Source organism: Paralichthys olivaceus, chromosome 23 (genome assembly GCF_024713975.1).
Source record: "Paralichthys olivaceus isolate ysfri-2021 chromosome 23, ASM2471397v2, whole genome shotgun sequence".
Taxonomy (NCBI): domain Eukaryota; kingdom Metazoa; phylum Chordata; class Actinopteri; order Pleuronectiformes; family Paralichthyidae; genus Paralichthys; species Paralichthys olivaceus.
Window position 1 is genome coordinate 7,966,734 of NC_091115.1, and position 16,547 is coordinate 7,983,280.

Consider the following 16,547-nt stretch of genomic DNA (forward strand, 5'->3'; position numbering starts at 1 on the left):
ACTCTGTACAAGCTCCAAACTAGACTTTCTGCAGTTTCTTCCTATGAAAGCAGTGGATGGTGCTGTGGTGTCAGATAAAGGCTGATCATTAGTAACAGGGCAGCTGCTGATTGGTCTGTCATCAATAATCCTGAGTCATTGTCTTGCTGCAGTCTTTTATTCTGCTCTGACTCAGGGAGAGAAACAGACACAAGCGTGAGTCGACAAAAATAACAATGACTTGAAACTGAAAACAACAGACCGTGTCATATTTTGAAACTTTTCTCTTGACTACTACAAACATATACTGCTTCACCAGTGTTTCCAGCAGTGTACGTCACTTGGTACAAAGACGTTCTGTGCAGCCAAATTCACCGAACATCATCTCATATCCTACATGGAAGGTTTTAACATTTACCAAAACATGTAATGTATTTAAAATGATCCACGTGGCCTTTACAATATTTGTATTTGCTTCTGCCATAAAAAACATGGATGTCTTGGGTTTGGATATTTTACTCTGTGCACATATAATATCCTCACTATAGATAAGATAATCATTGATTCCAGGAATATGGGTATTACAGCGGCCCAGTACATAATACTGAACATCATAGAATAGAATAAGAATAGAGTAACACTATTAAAGACAGCAGTTAGATAATAACGTTTAAAGTAGTACAAATACTTTCTATTGCAGTATACGGTATGTAATATATGGTACAGTGCAGTGTATAAGACGTGATACTGTCATAAGTCACAAAACAGTACCTATATCTAATCTAAATATGTTCCATTAGGCAAGAAGTTCATAATAATAACACATGCCACAGCAGATACAGAGGAATGTGTGTGTTTGGCCAAATGGGGGCGCTGTTGTCTCAGTAACCTGAAGCATACAAACGGAAACCAATGCAAGGTGCCTCACGTTTATGGAGATGACAACATCTGAATACAGACAATATTTAAATACAGACTCTTTCAGTCCAACCAGTTTTTATGTTGTTACGCAATATAAACACGTTTCTGTTTCCTAAAACATGTTTACTCACCCGACCAACCTGACTGGACTCCTTGTGAACTTCACACACAGTGAAGTGATCTAACTGGCTGCCTCCAATATACATCTGACTGCTGGTTGATATTCTGCTGTGTGTGTGTGTGTGTGTGTGTGTGTGTGTGTGTCACTGGGAACTTCGGGGCCCCTGGGAGATGAAAGGTGTGCGGCCCCTGCTTAACATTGCTGCGGGTCTATTGTCATGCAGAGACGAATGACATCCGACTCTGATCCAACAGAAACCCTAGAATGACATGTAGAAGAATTTATTACACAAAAGATATCACATATTTTAGATGCATATATGTAATAAGTGTAAGGTTAAAATAAACTTAGGGCTCTTGGTAGTTTAAAAGTCCGTGTTTAAACTGATCTCTGTGTCCTTGTTGAAATACAATAGATTCCCAGGGGGGTTTTAGAATGCGTAAAGCTGAGGAATCTATGTTTCCAAATGCTGTCTTAATATCTCGAGAGTTATTCTTTTCGTTTCTTGTTGTTCCATTCTGATTTGTTATTTGATCTTGTAAAGTCTAAAATACCTTTTTGTGATGATAAAACATCAGGGACCGGATTTTTGAAGTCTCAGGGCCCCGACCTAACCTCTCTGTCGCTTATGGACGCACTGGTTCTTTAGAGAAGCGCTGAGTCGGATCAGAAGAGGCACCTCCACCGCGCACACACCCTGTGCGCACTTTGTCTTGGACCGCGTCGTGAATTGAGGGGAGCTCGCTCCCAAACTCCTTTTCTTTACTTGCCCGGACTTTCCAGGACTCCCGGCCGTCTTTGTCAGTGTGTGTGTCCGTGCGTAAACGTGTGTGTGGAGGCGGTATGTCGCCTTTTATTTTCGCACACCAAAGAAGAAGGGATTAGGCGATTTTGAAGCGCTCACCTTTTATCCAAACAAATTATCCACTTCAGCTCATAAAAGGAATGTCTCCCTCTCTGGCTTATACAGTAAAAAGCTCTCTGCTTGCCATTATTTTACACACTTCATTTGGAGTAACAAATTCACTTTTAAGTTTAAGTGAATGACCAAAACTGTGAGTCCATGGATGAACAATTCATTGATCACTGATTGATCGGCCAAAAACAATGAACAGATTAATTTGCTATGATTTCCTTCCATTGGGTTTCAGTTTAGTTCATTTCCAATCCTTGTGAACTCAATGTCACCAGTAATGCAGGTGCTTCCAGCCTATAAACATTTGTTGATCCTCTGCTTTGCGCGCAGGCTTGCGCGATGTATGGCTGTAAAAGGGGGGGTGGAGGGGTCTGGTCTGAGGTGAAGTGGGGGTGAGAAGAGGAGGAGTGTATAGCAGGGAGAGAGAGAGAAAGAGAGAGGGAGATGTGGAGTGGCCTGTTAGGGCACAGGAAGGGAAAGGAGCAGTCGGTTTGCTGCTCAATTAGTGATTACTCTCCTCGTTAATATTTCCCCAGGACAACAACTTTACGCACTATGTTTTGTTTTAGCATGTTTTATTTCATTTTTTAAAGGCATGGGTTGAGGAACATATCGTCTGTCTCTGCGTAAAATCTAACTGATGCCAAACCATTTTACGCACATCTTAGAGGAGTTTTAAGTACAGAGGACTCTTGTTTTATTTGCAGGCAGCTTTCCAGAGCTTCTAGAAACATGTTGCTGTAATTTCAGATCAATTCTGGACTCATCCACAGTGAAACTACTACTACTAATGTGGATTACGAACTTTGTCCTGTTTGGTTGACTTTTTCACCATCTTCTAAGAGGGATTTTCTTTTGGACATAGAGAGAGGGGAGGAAAGGGTAAAGGCAAGTGGAGAGTAAGAAACTGGGACAAAAAATCAGGACACACGTGAGTCTCACTCACGCATCGCCAGATTTGAGGGTTTTTTTGCGTCCAGGCCCAGAGACTAGAGACCCGGCAGGGCTGAGCAGGGACGCCTCCCTCACTCTGTGCCCATGTCTCAACAGCGGAGCGCTTCCCCAAACACCGGCTGTGAGGCGGTGACGCAGCGGACCATGGACAACAGGCCTGTCCGGAGAAGGAGAACCGGTGCTGTCCGACATCTGCTGCTGGCAGCCGCCTTCCTCGCCTGCAGCTCCCAACTGCTGGTGGTGGATGCCAACTCGTGGTTGTGAGTAACTCATTGATCACTGGCGGTGCATTTATTTTTTTGAAAGATATTACCAAACTGTGGTTGAACTGACCTCCACTTGGTGGTTCGAACAAGTTGTTGGTTCAAACAACGTGCATTCTATTCAAGATTTGATTCTATAACGTAGTCCTCACCCTTGCGCTTGAAATGTGCGTATTTTGGCTTTTACGCACGGGAGGTTCAGATTCTCACCATATCCTCCTAATTTCTTGCGTCTAGACTCTTGATAAAGATGACAGCTGGCACATTTTGGGCCAAGGCTTCACTCTGTGTTGCCTCACGTGTGCGTGCGTGTGTGTTTTGGGGGGGGGGGTGTTCCATTCGTGTGGTGGAGCACTAACAATGAATGGAACAAATGTGAAGGCTCTGTCACAATATTTACCCTGGCTGAGGCCCAAATGGCGCTGTAAGGTGGCCTGCTGCTTCTGCACCTTCAAGACCGTCAATTCACAACACACTTGTTCTTGACTTTCAAAAACTGTGGTGATGCAGTGTCACACCATCGTGTGTGCAGGTTTGTAGAACTCACCTGTAACTTTAATCAGTGCATGATATGAGTTCTCAAGCCATCAAACAACATGGGAAGGGTGAGAGTTAATCATTTTCCTTTAGTACTAAAGTCAAATATCCAAATGCAAATTTAAGACGATGCCCGAATAGTTTCCTAAATGTGATATGCATTTGAAATTGAAAACTTGGTCAAACAGATATTTCAATTAGATTTGACTTTGCTCAGATAGTCTTTATAAGAGACCACAAAGAGTTTACTGTCATATTGTCTGTGTTTTGCTACAGTTCTACTTTAATTTGTGAGATTTTTTTAGTCCAACATGATTAACATGTTTAATTACGACACTTTTTTGTTGTAAAGGGAAATGAAACAGACCAAGAGGATAGCGACTGCAGAGATGTTCACCACAGGAGCTTATTTATCTACGTTTTATAGGCCGGTTGCACTAATAAAACCTGCCTCTGAACTTTGTCCTCTGCAGCACCGACCTGCTCTCACAGACAGAGTCGTACATCACAGAGGCTCAGTTTGTGCCACTTTATCTGTGAGTTTAATAGATTCCGTTTATTAGTTTGAATTGAGGATTTATATGGGCTCTGTCTCTCAGGTCACTAGCTCTGACCCCAATCCAGCGGCCAGAGATGTACATCATCGGAGCTCAGCCTCTCTGCAGTCAGCTGTCTGGACTCTCTCAGGTAAGATCCCGAGGAAATACATCTTCAAATATTATAAACACGTCTCTTACCACTCTCATGACATCAACAATGGCTGCTTGAGTCTCTGAGCACCTTATGTTCCTACAAGCTCCTCTTCTGTAGTTAGAGGGAGAGGGAGAATTTCCCTGCAGAGACGACTAAAGTATCAAACCATTAACTGACTAATCTCGGCTAATCTCTCCTCTGCTGCTGCTGCTGTGTGGTCCGCAGGGCCAGAGGAAGCTCTGCCAGCTGTACCAGGACCACATGATCTACATCGGGGACGGAGCCAAGACTGGAATCAAGGAGTGCCAGTATCAGTTCAGACAGAGGAGGTGGAACTGCAGCACCGTGGACAACACATCTGTGTTTGGACGGGTCATGCAGATCGGTGAGTTGACGGATGAAAACAGTGGAATCAGGAACAGCAAGGAAAGTCTGTTTTTGTCAGTCAGTTAAAGGGTGATGGCCAACTCCAGTCCAGTTTGTGTTGGAGATTTAAGAAGAAGCTGCTTCTGTTGCAACTGTATGTTGTTTATGTCGGATTTGAAATCAAGTCAGATTTTTCTATATAGCATTCTTTATACCAATAAAAGACACAAGATAAAAGTAAATCAGATAAGAAAGGGAGACATTAACAGAATCATGAGACAGAATTAGAAAAGTAAAAACAAATACTGATTTCATGTATAATGCAGAAGTCCATAACCTACTGTTGTTTGTGTGCATGTAGCACATTTATGACCTTCAATCGAATCTGTAAGAAATGTTAAAACAGAAAGAGAATTCAATGGTGCTACTGACTTCACTTATTTCATTGTTAAAGTGAAAAGTGCAAAGACGTTGGCAACTGAAACCCCTGAAGCCCACACACAGCATCCAGACATTAACTGTACAGCTATTCAGGGGACGGTTCTAATAATGTGCAGATTAATAGTCTTATTTTGAAAGGTCTGTTATGGTGATTATCTGTGTAGAAACCAACGCCCATGGTGTTTAGACGGGTCGGGCCGATCCTGATAGAGGAGGATGTTTGCTTTCAGTCAAATAACAGGCTGAAATAATACAACACATTATTATGCAGCCTGAAGTTGAATATAGCGAAGTGCAGAGGTTTGGTGGAGACAGATATGATCCTACGTGTGTGGTTGGTGCTGGCACTGACCTCTGGGGTTGTGACATGATATGAAATCAGAAGTTATTCAAATTGGCACATCAGGTAAATACTGTTAAACCTGACAGCGTCACACATATAGTCATGAGGTGGGTATGTAGCACGATAGAAAAACACTATGGTGTGTCAGGTTGCGTGGCTGTAAAACTTAACAGTCAGTTGACTATATAGATATTTTTTCTTACTTTGATCATGTTTTATCAAATTCCGGATCGTCCCTTGTTGTGTATTGTTATTGAGGCTATTCCAGAGTTTGCAGCGAAGCGTGTATGGGTTGGATTTTTCTGTCTTTATTGAACCTATACCATTAATCATTTCACATTTGGATATCATGTGGATTTTTCTTTCTTTTTTTTGATCGGCCATTTGTCTCATATGGGAAACAGATGTCTGGTGATGATTGGAATTCTTTTTAATCAGTTGATTAGTCATATATTTTGTAATAGTCATAACATTTCATTTTTCATCAAGGAGAAAGGTGGGGCTTCTTTCTTTCTTCATTTGTGAATTTACGTTTTTGTGACATTAATAACATTTTTGACATATTGATAAAAGTGGGAGTACTTTGCGCCCACAGTTCACTTGTCGCTGGCACATTACGCGCAGGCGCACTGAGCCCTTAAACTCAGTCTTTATCTAAACGGAGACAGGAGTCGGCACTGAAAGGCCTAACGCGTAAAACCCCCCATCATAGAAACGCTTCGTGCGTCTCCAGCCATTTTTTAATAAATATCTTGGTGTCGCTCAGACCCTGGATCAGCAGCCTGAGCGTGTAATTCCCAGCAGGCGATGTGGGAAAGCTCTCATCAACAAGTAAGTGTGAGATCCGCTGCGGGGCAGTCAGTCAGTCAGTGGAGGTGTTTGCGCCTCTCTCCTCTGTCTGCGCTCCTCTGTGCGCCTCTCTCTATTGACAGTCGCTCTTATACGGAGGTGTGAGTCGCTCCATTGTCCTGCGGCTCCTCTTTTGAAATGCGCCGATGAGCTGACACCGAGCCGGCACATCCGGACCTGCTTTTTGAAGTGGAGGCTCCTCCAGTCCCATAAACCGCTGGGCCTGCGTCTCATTATGATCCTGCTGCGTGTTTAACATGCGCCCTCGTCCTGACTGTGTGATACTGCTGCTGGAAACCTGAATGAGCAGCCCACACGACTCACATCTGCATGCATATCTGTCTGTCTGTCTGTCTGAAGCCTGCTGTTGATTCTGTGTCACACAAAGAGCCACACTGCAAAGCACCTTTATTATAGAACATACTCCAGTCAGATTTCTGGATGGATTATAGGTGGATGGACTTAATTGATCCCAAACTGGGAAATTCCTGTCTCATCCCAATAAATGTGTTAAAGCCTGTCATAAAGAAAAGCATCAAAGTCAGTCCAGAGTTCCAGACTTTCACGTGGAACAGCTTGACATTGTGTTGGATTCTCAATAACAGTGAGATCAGGTTTTAAAGATAATTTGAATATAGAAAAATGATCATGCAAAAAGTCAAATACTGGAATCACGGCTCATAAAATGTCCCTGTGATGTAAATTCAGCCTGGACCTAAAGTACTGTGAGATTCTCGACTGTTTCACATGTAAATCGTGGAGTTTCACAACACTTTTCATGGTCTTTGTCCTCTTTCTTTCTTCCTTGTGTGTTGAAATGGTTTGTGTATTAATGTGGAGAATAGGACATGCAGGTTGTGTTGTGTATTCCACAGTGTAAGATGGTGTTAGTCCCCCAAGTCAATAGAATTGGTTAATATGGGTTAGTGTGTTGCAACAGGGAGGGCAAAGCTGACAATTGCTTGGGGCTCGATCTGAGAAATGGGCCCCTGAGAACGGATGAATATGTTAGTCCACAGCAAAGACAATTTTGTGAGAACCTACAGGAGACTGGATTGACAAGACAGTCAGGGAAGCCCCACGCCACTAACTTCCTGCAGTGTGGTTGAAGACTGGAACATTTAAATATGTGTGCATTAAACTTTAGTATTATTTATTATTATTTTTATTAATATAATTTGAAGATTGATTTCTTTTGCCGATTTTATTTGTATAGTACCTTTCATAGCTCAAAGTGCTGTACAACTATGAAAGACAGTGTACAATGAACATAAAGTCTTGATGAAAGTGATGGAAAAAAAGATGGAAAGGGTCATTTTACTGAAATTACAAAAAGAAAGATGTTATTCAGATGTTGTACTTTAATCTGTGCAGGGTTTTCAAAGATGTCAATAAGATGGAGAGGATGAGACTGATGCAGGTGGAAAATGACATTTAGCAGCATCACTCTGTCAACAGAAAGTATTTGTGAGGCAGAAAGTTGTGCCGATGAAAACACAGTAACAGGAATGTTGTTTCTGGAAGGTTGTGGCAGAACTTTTCTAACATACTTCCTCTTTTCTGTGAGCATCACAAATTAAATTTGATTTATCTTTATACGTGGACACAGAAACATCTCAAAGCTCGATACCAGCACAGATGAAGAAGTAGAGGTACGTTTAGTGATGTGAAGGAACTGGTTCTAAAACATAAGAGTGGACGAGCCGACATGGAAATGAAGAAAAGTTCCAGGTGACTGAGGAGAGGCCGATATGTTTCCTTCACATGTGTCATGGACGACTGAGCTGGTATTTAAAGCTGCTGGGTTTAAACAGGTTCTGAGTTTGAGCCTAAAATCACATCTATTGTCTATTGTTGGGTCGACAGGGGTGTGGGGCTGTTTGCTGTGTGTGTTGGGGAGGGGGCGAGTTAACCTGAGCAGCTACCCATGTTTCCTGTCAGGGGATGCACACACATACACACACACACACACACACACTGAGCGAAGCACTGATTACATTGAAGTGAGAGTCATTGTGACAGAATATATTATAATGTGCTTCAATTCTCACTTCAGTAAATTCTGTCTTTCTTCAGGCTCCAGGGAAACGGCCTTCACCTACGCCATAAGTGCGGCTGGCGTGGTCAACGCCATCAGCCGGGCGTGCCGTGAGGGCGAGCTGTCCACCTGTGGCTGCAGCCGGGCCGCACGACCCCGTGACCTGCCGCGTGACTGGCTGTGGGGCGGCTGCGGCGACAACGTTCACTATGGCTACCGGTTCGCGCGTGAGTTTGTGGACGCAAGGGAGAGGGAGAAGAATTACCCCCGTGGGTCTGCTGAGCACGCCCGCACAATGATGAACGTGCAGAACAACGAAGCAGGGAGACAGGTACAGAAACACACACCCGTACTTTAATGTTTCTGTCCCGGGGAAAAATAAGGGATGAAGTTCAGAGTTCTGGAAGTGAGTGTGTACCCATGACTCTTAACCCTGTGTGTGTATTTGTGTGTGTGTGTCTGTCTGTAAGGAATGTATGTGTGAGTCAAGGTGGCCCCCAACTGCCTGACCTGCCAGTATGTTTGTGGGTGTGTGTGTAGGTTATTTATTGGGAGGGTCCAAATGGTATAACTGCTAACGCCCTTGGAGTCTGGATAGGTCGCTAGGTCAACACACATTCCATCAGAGTAACACACACACACACACACACACACACACACACACACACACACACACACACACACACACACACACACACACACACACACACACACACACACACACACACACACACAATATATCCGCCTACATTTATGCAGCAGCACAATCGACAACAGCATAGTTGCACGATGAGATTTTAAAGGTTTAAAAAAATAAGCAAAAAAAAAATCAAATTAATGCAAGTTATGTTTTGTCAAACAAGCACGCTCAGTTTTTTTAGGCCTTTGAGTTTTTGTCCCATGCTGGTCACCATCCCGAGACAGTCCGAGGCTCTAAACTTGACGTAGAAGCGTGTTTGGAAATGCCCTCAGGTGGAGAAATGCACTAAAAGAAACCTTTCACCTTTGACTGGGATGTAAACACACATGCACGAGTGTGGACACACACAAACACACACATACACACACAAACACACACACACAAACACACACACTCTCCTTGTAAAAGGTCCATTTGGGCATTCAGGTACAGAGTGGATCTTAAAGATGTGTTTATCTTCACTTTTATCTTCAGAGAAGATTTGTTTAAGCTGTTTACAAGAAAGAGACCTTCAGCGCCTGTCTATGTGTGTGTGTGTGTTTGACTGCGTGCACATCTCAGCTCCATTTGATTTGTGTGAGAGACAGTGTGTCTGGTTTTTGTGTGTGTGTGTGTGTGTGTCAGAGGTCGAAGGTGAGGGTCTGGAGAGGTTGTGTTTCTGCTGAGGGTCCCACTGGGGCTATAGTGGAGTGTATGAGAGAGAGATCTACTGCTACAGCCTTATATTCACACACACACACACACACACACACACAGTTCTGTAACACACTTCTTTTTGAATGACTTTTCCTCCCTCTCTCCAGTTTGATTCTTGGCTTTCATTGTTGTCTGACCACTGGATTGGAAGAGAGGAGAAGACAGGGATGAAAAGGGAAGACAAGTTTCTTCTCTCCTCCTCATCCCTTCTTCCTCTCTTTTTTCTTTCGGGACACGCCGGTTTGTCTTAAGCAGGATTTGTCTCGCTTGGTTGAACAAGGCAAACCACCGGGCTTTTGTAGAGGTGACAGGGGCGTGCCGCTATGTATGTGTGTGTTCTTCAGTGTGTGTGTGTGTGTGTCTGTGTGTGTGTGTACAAGCGTCTGGAGACCGAGACACAGGGTGAGGAATGGGACTCCGTCACACTCCCCCGACTCTCAAAGCAAAGACCCACACACACATGCACACACTCACCCAGGTCCACTGTCTCTGTTTCACACAAATCAAATGAGGCAGTGCTCGTCACACAGACACCAAAACAACTTGACGCACATTCCCAGTCCAAAGACAATAACAATAACAGGACACAGAAGAGAACTTTCAAATGTATCTGTCAACCTGTTGAGGACACAAGCTCAAAAGTTCTGATTTGGGAAATTGAAGAGAAATGTCCGCTCACCCACAAGCATTATTGTACCTCCCCTCTTAGTTCTGACCTGTGCCCGAAACATAACGAAACATACTCATTCTTTCTATTTGATGTAATAGTAATGCTATGAAATGCATATACTGATTATATATGGGCATATGTTAGATGTTATTTTAAAGTTTTCAGTTTCAGTCGATGGGTATACTCTGATTTGTCCCCACATTGCACAACCAGAGTCATAACTTTCTGGCTGCATATAGATGAGACGTATTGACCTTTGCAGATATGGACAGATGATGAAATCTGGACCCTGACGTTCATCTGTATACTGGACTTTAAGCTGCTCGGTCCAACAGACACTGCAGTCTCTCGTCTCTGTCTGTCCTGTGCTCCTCATTTACTGCTTCTGCTGTCACAAAGGCCGAGCTGTTTCCTCCATGTCTGCCCCATTATAGCACTGACTCAACCTACTACTGACTCCACACACACACACACACACACACACACACACACACACACACACACACACCACTCCTCACCCCTAACCCTGCCTGAGCAGAATCTATTGTGCTTGACACAGAGACCGTGTCTCCACTACGCATGACTGAACGTGTGTGTGTGTGTGTGTGTGTGTTCATAAGGTCCTGTGTCATTGCGCCCAGCAGGCATGACCCACCAAATGGCTCAGTGTGATGCTGGACACACACATGCACAGTTTGACAGTGTAAAGTTATTGGCAGCTTATAATGAAAATTGTTTCTATAGCGCTGTTCATACTAAGGATGAGGCTCGAAGTTATTGAAAACATAAAAACTCATTCTGAGCATTAGAAATGTGCAGTTTATAGTCTGAAGGGTCTAGAAAGTAAAACACCTTATTTTAAAATGTGGCTTTTACTCTTCTACAATCGACAACATGTCATTGTCCTCTCTCATTCTCAGCAGCTTGTTCGTCGGGGTCATCGGGGTCGATCGGCAGGATTGGAGGGTGCCGAGTGCTATGCCTGCTGGGTAGTAAAGTAGAGGGGAGCAGGGGTGGGAGGTGAGGGTCGGATGCAGGGGTGAGGGGCACAGAGGTGAGAAGGTAATTGAGATCAGGCAACGCGAGGAGACACAGGGATGGGTTTGTGTGAGGAGTCAGAAATAATAGAATCTGAGAGTACAGTGTGTCGAAAGATCTGTTCTTAAATTAAATGTAATCCATGATTAGTGACACACTACTTGTGTATAAAGGATGTGAGTGCGTGTGTGTGTTGGGGAGGGGTGTGTGTGTGTGTGTGTGTGTGTGTGTGTGTGTGTGTGTGTGTGTTATGTGACTTGTTTACTGAACGCTGTTAAAGCGACCTGGTAAAACTGCAGGGGTGAAGGGCTCCCCGTAAAGTTCACTGCTGCCAGGATCATAAATCTCCTGTTTCCTGCTCTGGTTTTTATTTATTTATTTATTTACTCACACACTCAAATATATATTGATAAAGAAGCTTCTGAAAGTTGAAACTAAGCCAGAGCATTTTGTTTTAAGTTAAAATTTGAGTTTAAGTGAAGTTTTAAGCCAGATAATTGGGTAGTTTGGCTAAATTTGGCAGCAGATGATCCAAACTTCGGTGTTTCAGATGATCCAAGAGAGTTTCTGGTTAAAATAGGAACTTATATCAGGATTCCGAAGAATCCATAGCATGCAATGTATTTATATTTATATTCTTTAACATTTACAATAGTTGTGATCTACCCTGTGATTTTGCTGAAAGCTGCTGACTTTACAGTTCAGATAATAACATGTCACACTGTAGCTGTTTATACATAGTCTTTAAAATGACTACTTTCTATATAGAAGCCGTGTGGGAAAGTCAATTCACAATAGAGCCTCATTTCCTATGGTTTCCAGTGGACCTTCTATGCTGGGTCAGCTGTTTGTTTTAGTTTGGTAGAGCAGAATTGACAGCGTAAAAAAAAAATCTTTCTTTGTTTTTCTTTGCTTTGCATTTTCCCCCTTTGTTTATGTGTTTCTCTGCACATTCTAACAGTAAGGCGGGTTCTGCTCCGGCACAGCGCTGACAGAAACCCAGAGACAGGCACGTTTCCAGGTTTACAGCTGCGTAAAGATTATTTGGATGAGGGAACGTCCCCCCCTGTTAAGTGCAGCGGCGCATGAACAAGTGCTCAGCTGGCACATGTGGATCTACTGTTACATTTAGTCATGTGGCAGAAGTGACTTAGAGGAGAGGGATAACAGGCTTGAGAGGTTCTTCCACAACACTTCACCTCAATTTTGTATTTGTATTATTTAGATTTTGCATAGGTTTGATCTTCCTCTATATTATTAAGTCTTGTTTTGTATGTGCCTGATACCTTGCTACTATAACAGCAATTTCCTGGTTGGGATCAATTAAGTCTATCTATCTATCTATCTATCTATCTATCTATCTATCTATCCGTCCATCTGTCCATCCGTCCATCCATCCATCCATCCGTATTGGGTCCAATATGTTAATGTAGTATGTCATAGCTAAAAATTAATTGTCTGTAATATAGTCAGTGTTAAAAAAAGATATCAGACATTTTTCCTATTGTGTGTAAAGGAAACATCTGTGTGACCGTGTGAAATGACCCAGAGTAAAGAGTACATCAACTAAAACTGTATAAATTCAACAATCATGGATTTACCTTGTTCTTTTCTCTTGGTTCAGTTTGCTGAGCACATGGTTTCTTCAACTACTGTAGATGAGAGGGAGTACTGACACGTGTTCACCACTAGATGGCAGCAGCATAGCAGGAAACAGATGTGCAGGCCTCAGTGCAGAGCGGAAATACAGATCCTGTGTATTTCTGCTGAGTTACTACTTTTACTTTTTATGTGAGAAGTAAAACACGCAAACATCTAATTCCCAGCGTCTCACTCAGTGTCCAAGGACAGGACAAGATAAAATGACATGGAAAACATGTAACTCAACATTAGATAATATGTGACCTAACCAGCAGATTGTGTTTTCTGACCTATAATTACAGTTTTATATTTATATTATAATTATCAAGTTGATTTTGCTCTTTTTTCAATGGGAAGAATCAGCTGCAGCAAGTTTTATATTAAATATGAAACTGTTCTATGCCAGACAAATTATTTGATTTTCAAGGAAGGCTGCAAAAAAAAGTTTACTGTTACATTAAAGTGTCCTGGATGTTGAATTTGATCATTCTTATGATATGATTATGCCATGGAAAACTTTTCTTATGGAGTAAAATCTCAGTATATACATAGTTACCATCAAAGGATAACCACAGATACTGGACGGATGGAAAAAATACATATATTTCCTTTCTGTTGACCTTGTTTAGATAAGATATTGTAAAGAAATGAACTGTGAGTGAAAACATCTCTGTCTCTCGGTCCACCAGGCCGTCTATAACCTCGCTAATGTGGCGTGTAAGTGTCACGGAGTCTCGGGCTCCTGCAGCCTGAAGACTTGTTGGCTCCAATTGGCCGACTTCAGACGGGTCGGGGAGTTTCTGAAGGAGAAGTACGACAGTGCTGCCGCCATGCGCATCGGACGCAAGGTAATTAATTCATAGCTGATGAACCTCTCCCTCCATGGTGACCAGAAAAATCTGAAATCTCACAAAATCCATCTTTTTCTTTATCTCATCCAGGGAAAACTGGAGCAGGTCGACAAACGCTTCAACACCCCGACCCCCGAGGACCTGGTCTACATCGACCCCAGCCCGGACTACTGCCTCCGCAACGAGACCACAGGCTCCCTCGGCACCCAGGGCCGCCTCTGCAACAAAACCTCGGAGGGCATGGACGGCTGCGAGCTGATGTGCTGCGGCCGAGGGTACGACCAGTTCAAGACCTACAAGCACGAGCGCTGCCACTGCAAGTTCCACTGGTGCTGCTATGTCAAGTGCAAGCGCTGCACGACGCTCGTGGACCAGTTTGTGTGTAAATAGCGCACGTGAGGGACAGCGGACGGACGGATGGGGGTGGAAAAGGAGGAGGGGGGGAACAGTGGTGGGATGATGGAGGGTGACGGATTCAGGAGGGTGATTTTTTCAGGGTTTTGTTTCGGATGAGTCGAGACTATAAGTTCCATTATCTGACAAAGCTGCTCTTATCTTTTTATTTCCTTCTTGCCTCCGATGAGAAAACACTTTTTCACATGCAGTTGTAGAATCTGCTGTGAGGTCATGTTTTTGTGTGTGTGTGTGTGTGTGTGTATGAACAGCCGAATGAGAGATGGATCGAAGAGGATGAACTGAACGTCTTCCACACTTTTCGCAACGGCTCTCTGAGTTTCTTGTTTTTCCATCACTCCTGTCATCACTACATCCTGATCACAACCCTGAAGGATGGAGGGAAGGAAAGGGGAGACAAAGAAAAAGAATGATTAGTGAAGGACTGATGGACTTGCAGGTGGAACAACTGGACCCTTAAAAAAAGAAGGGACACATATAACTAGACTAACGAGTCGTTGAGGAAATGATAAATAAATATATGACTAAATAATAAATAAATATACACAAATGTTTGTTATTTAAAAAAAGACTTGAGTGACCCCGAGACACTGTTTGGATCCGTAAAACTCACTTCACATGTTTGGGTGTTGAACCATTATAGTGCTGACAGTGGTGTCCCCTCCCTGTGCGCGCTTCTACAACCTTTTTGACCTTTGACCCCACAAGAGAAATCCACACACACGCATGACGTGAGTTGTGCTGACGTTGCCAGACTCACCTGTTCGGGAATGCAGAAAAATCCAGAGTGAGTGGGACAGAAGGGAGAAAACAAGAGGAGTCGCTTATTGGCAGGCGGGGGAACAAACGTGGAAATGGAGGGAATAAAGAAAAGAGGGAAAAGACAAATGAATTTAAAAGAGGGACAAGAAAGCAGTTCATCAAACTGGACCAATAACGTACAGTGCACGCTCTCCATCTGTCAGCTGCTCGTCACAAGAGCGAATCCCATCAAGTGAGCCGGAGCAGGTTAAGGAGGCCGCTGCCATCTTTACAAGGCGGCCGCTTAAACAAGCAGCTCACACGCCGCCGGTCCGGCTCCGTGACCTTCTGACAGCGAGGCTAGCGCAGACCTCCATTAGTGAGACTAATGTGCTGTACCGGCCTTAATGTACCGCACTGAGAGGCCGCGAGAGGAGCCTCTTCATCTCACACCGTTATGCAACTTATTAAGTCAACAAAAAGCCCTGTGGTGTCGAATTAGCAGCTCTGCCTCCAGTTAAAACGTTCTTTATAACGGCGTTGTTGTAACCTGAAAGAATATTGTTGGTTTATTATACAATACACTTGATGGACAGAACACGAACAAGGACAGAAGAGGACTGAAAAAAGGAGTGTGTGAGCGCGGAGAAACAGAAAGGACTGCAACTGATTACTTTTTAAAGAATAGTAGATGAGAAAAGAAAGTATATTTTATTATTGTTTTTCATTCTCTGTTTTTCTATGTTTTATACGTGAGTATTACGGTGTATTCTTTTGATAAACTAGTCTTCGACAATGAGGCTTTTGTTGTGTTTGTGCAGTTTCTCTTTTTTTCAGAGAAGTTTGACCCCAGCCAATGTTTTCACTGTGTTCGCCATCAACACGACAGCAACAGACGAGTCTTTGTCATCGACAGGGTGTTTTGGAAAATGATGCAAAATAGGAACAGGAAGTACAGAATTACAGTAATGTCATACACAAAGCAGGGCCAAGTTTCGTGTCGCAGAGGTTACTGAAAATCTGAAAAGTGTAAATGGAATGAATTTGTCACAAGCAAGTTAGACTGGGTGAAAAAGATGAAAAATGAAATGGGTTATAGTCTCGCACTCGTAATTTTACTGATTATAGAAATGAATCAGTAATTTTTTACCTCTGCAAAGGAGGTTATGTTTTCTTCTGCATTTATTTTTGTCTGGATAGAATGAAGTTATATTTGGTTTCATAAGTCGAGGCAATGTTATTTATAAAGCACCTTTCATTCACAGAGGTAGATTCAAGGTGCTGTACAGGGACATTTACAAAAAACAACAGAGAGACTAAATTAAAAGAAAACAATAAAAAAAGATTAAAAGGAGAAGTATAAAAGAGAGAAAAT

General features: G+C 43.0%; 1 protein-coding gene across 5 annotated transcripts in view; it reads left to right on the plus strand.

Moving 5' to 3' along the window:
- The window catches only part of wnt5b (wingless-type MMTV integration site family, member 5b), a 71,065-nt gene extending 55,094 nt beyond the window's left edge, over positions 1-15,971 (plus strand). For 4 of the 5 annotated variants that reach the window (XM_069519795.1, XM_069519796.1, XM_069519794.1 and 1 more), the window contains 6 exons: positions 2,988-3,151; positions 4,291-4,378; positions 4,610-4,769; positions 8,460-8,752; positions 13,856-14,014; positions 14,108-15,971. In XM_069519795.1, the coding sequence (XP_069375896.1) occupies positions 3,036-3,151; positions 4,291-4,378; positions 4,610-4,769; positions 8,460-8,752; positions 13,856-14,014; positions 14,108-14,407 (1,116 nt within the window). In that variant the 5' untranslated portion in view covers positions 2,988-3,035 and the 3' untranslated portion in view covers positions 14,408-15,971. Of the gene's footprint in view, positions 1-2,405; positions 2,869-2,987; positions 3,152-4,290; positions 4,379-4,609; positions 4,770-8,459; positions 8,753-13,855; positions 14,015-14,107 lie in introns of those variants that run through there. The other variant, XM_069519798.1, reaches the window with a different exon arrangement.
- Positions 15,972-16,547: the final 576 nt, after the last annotated feature.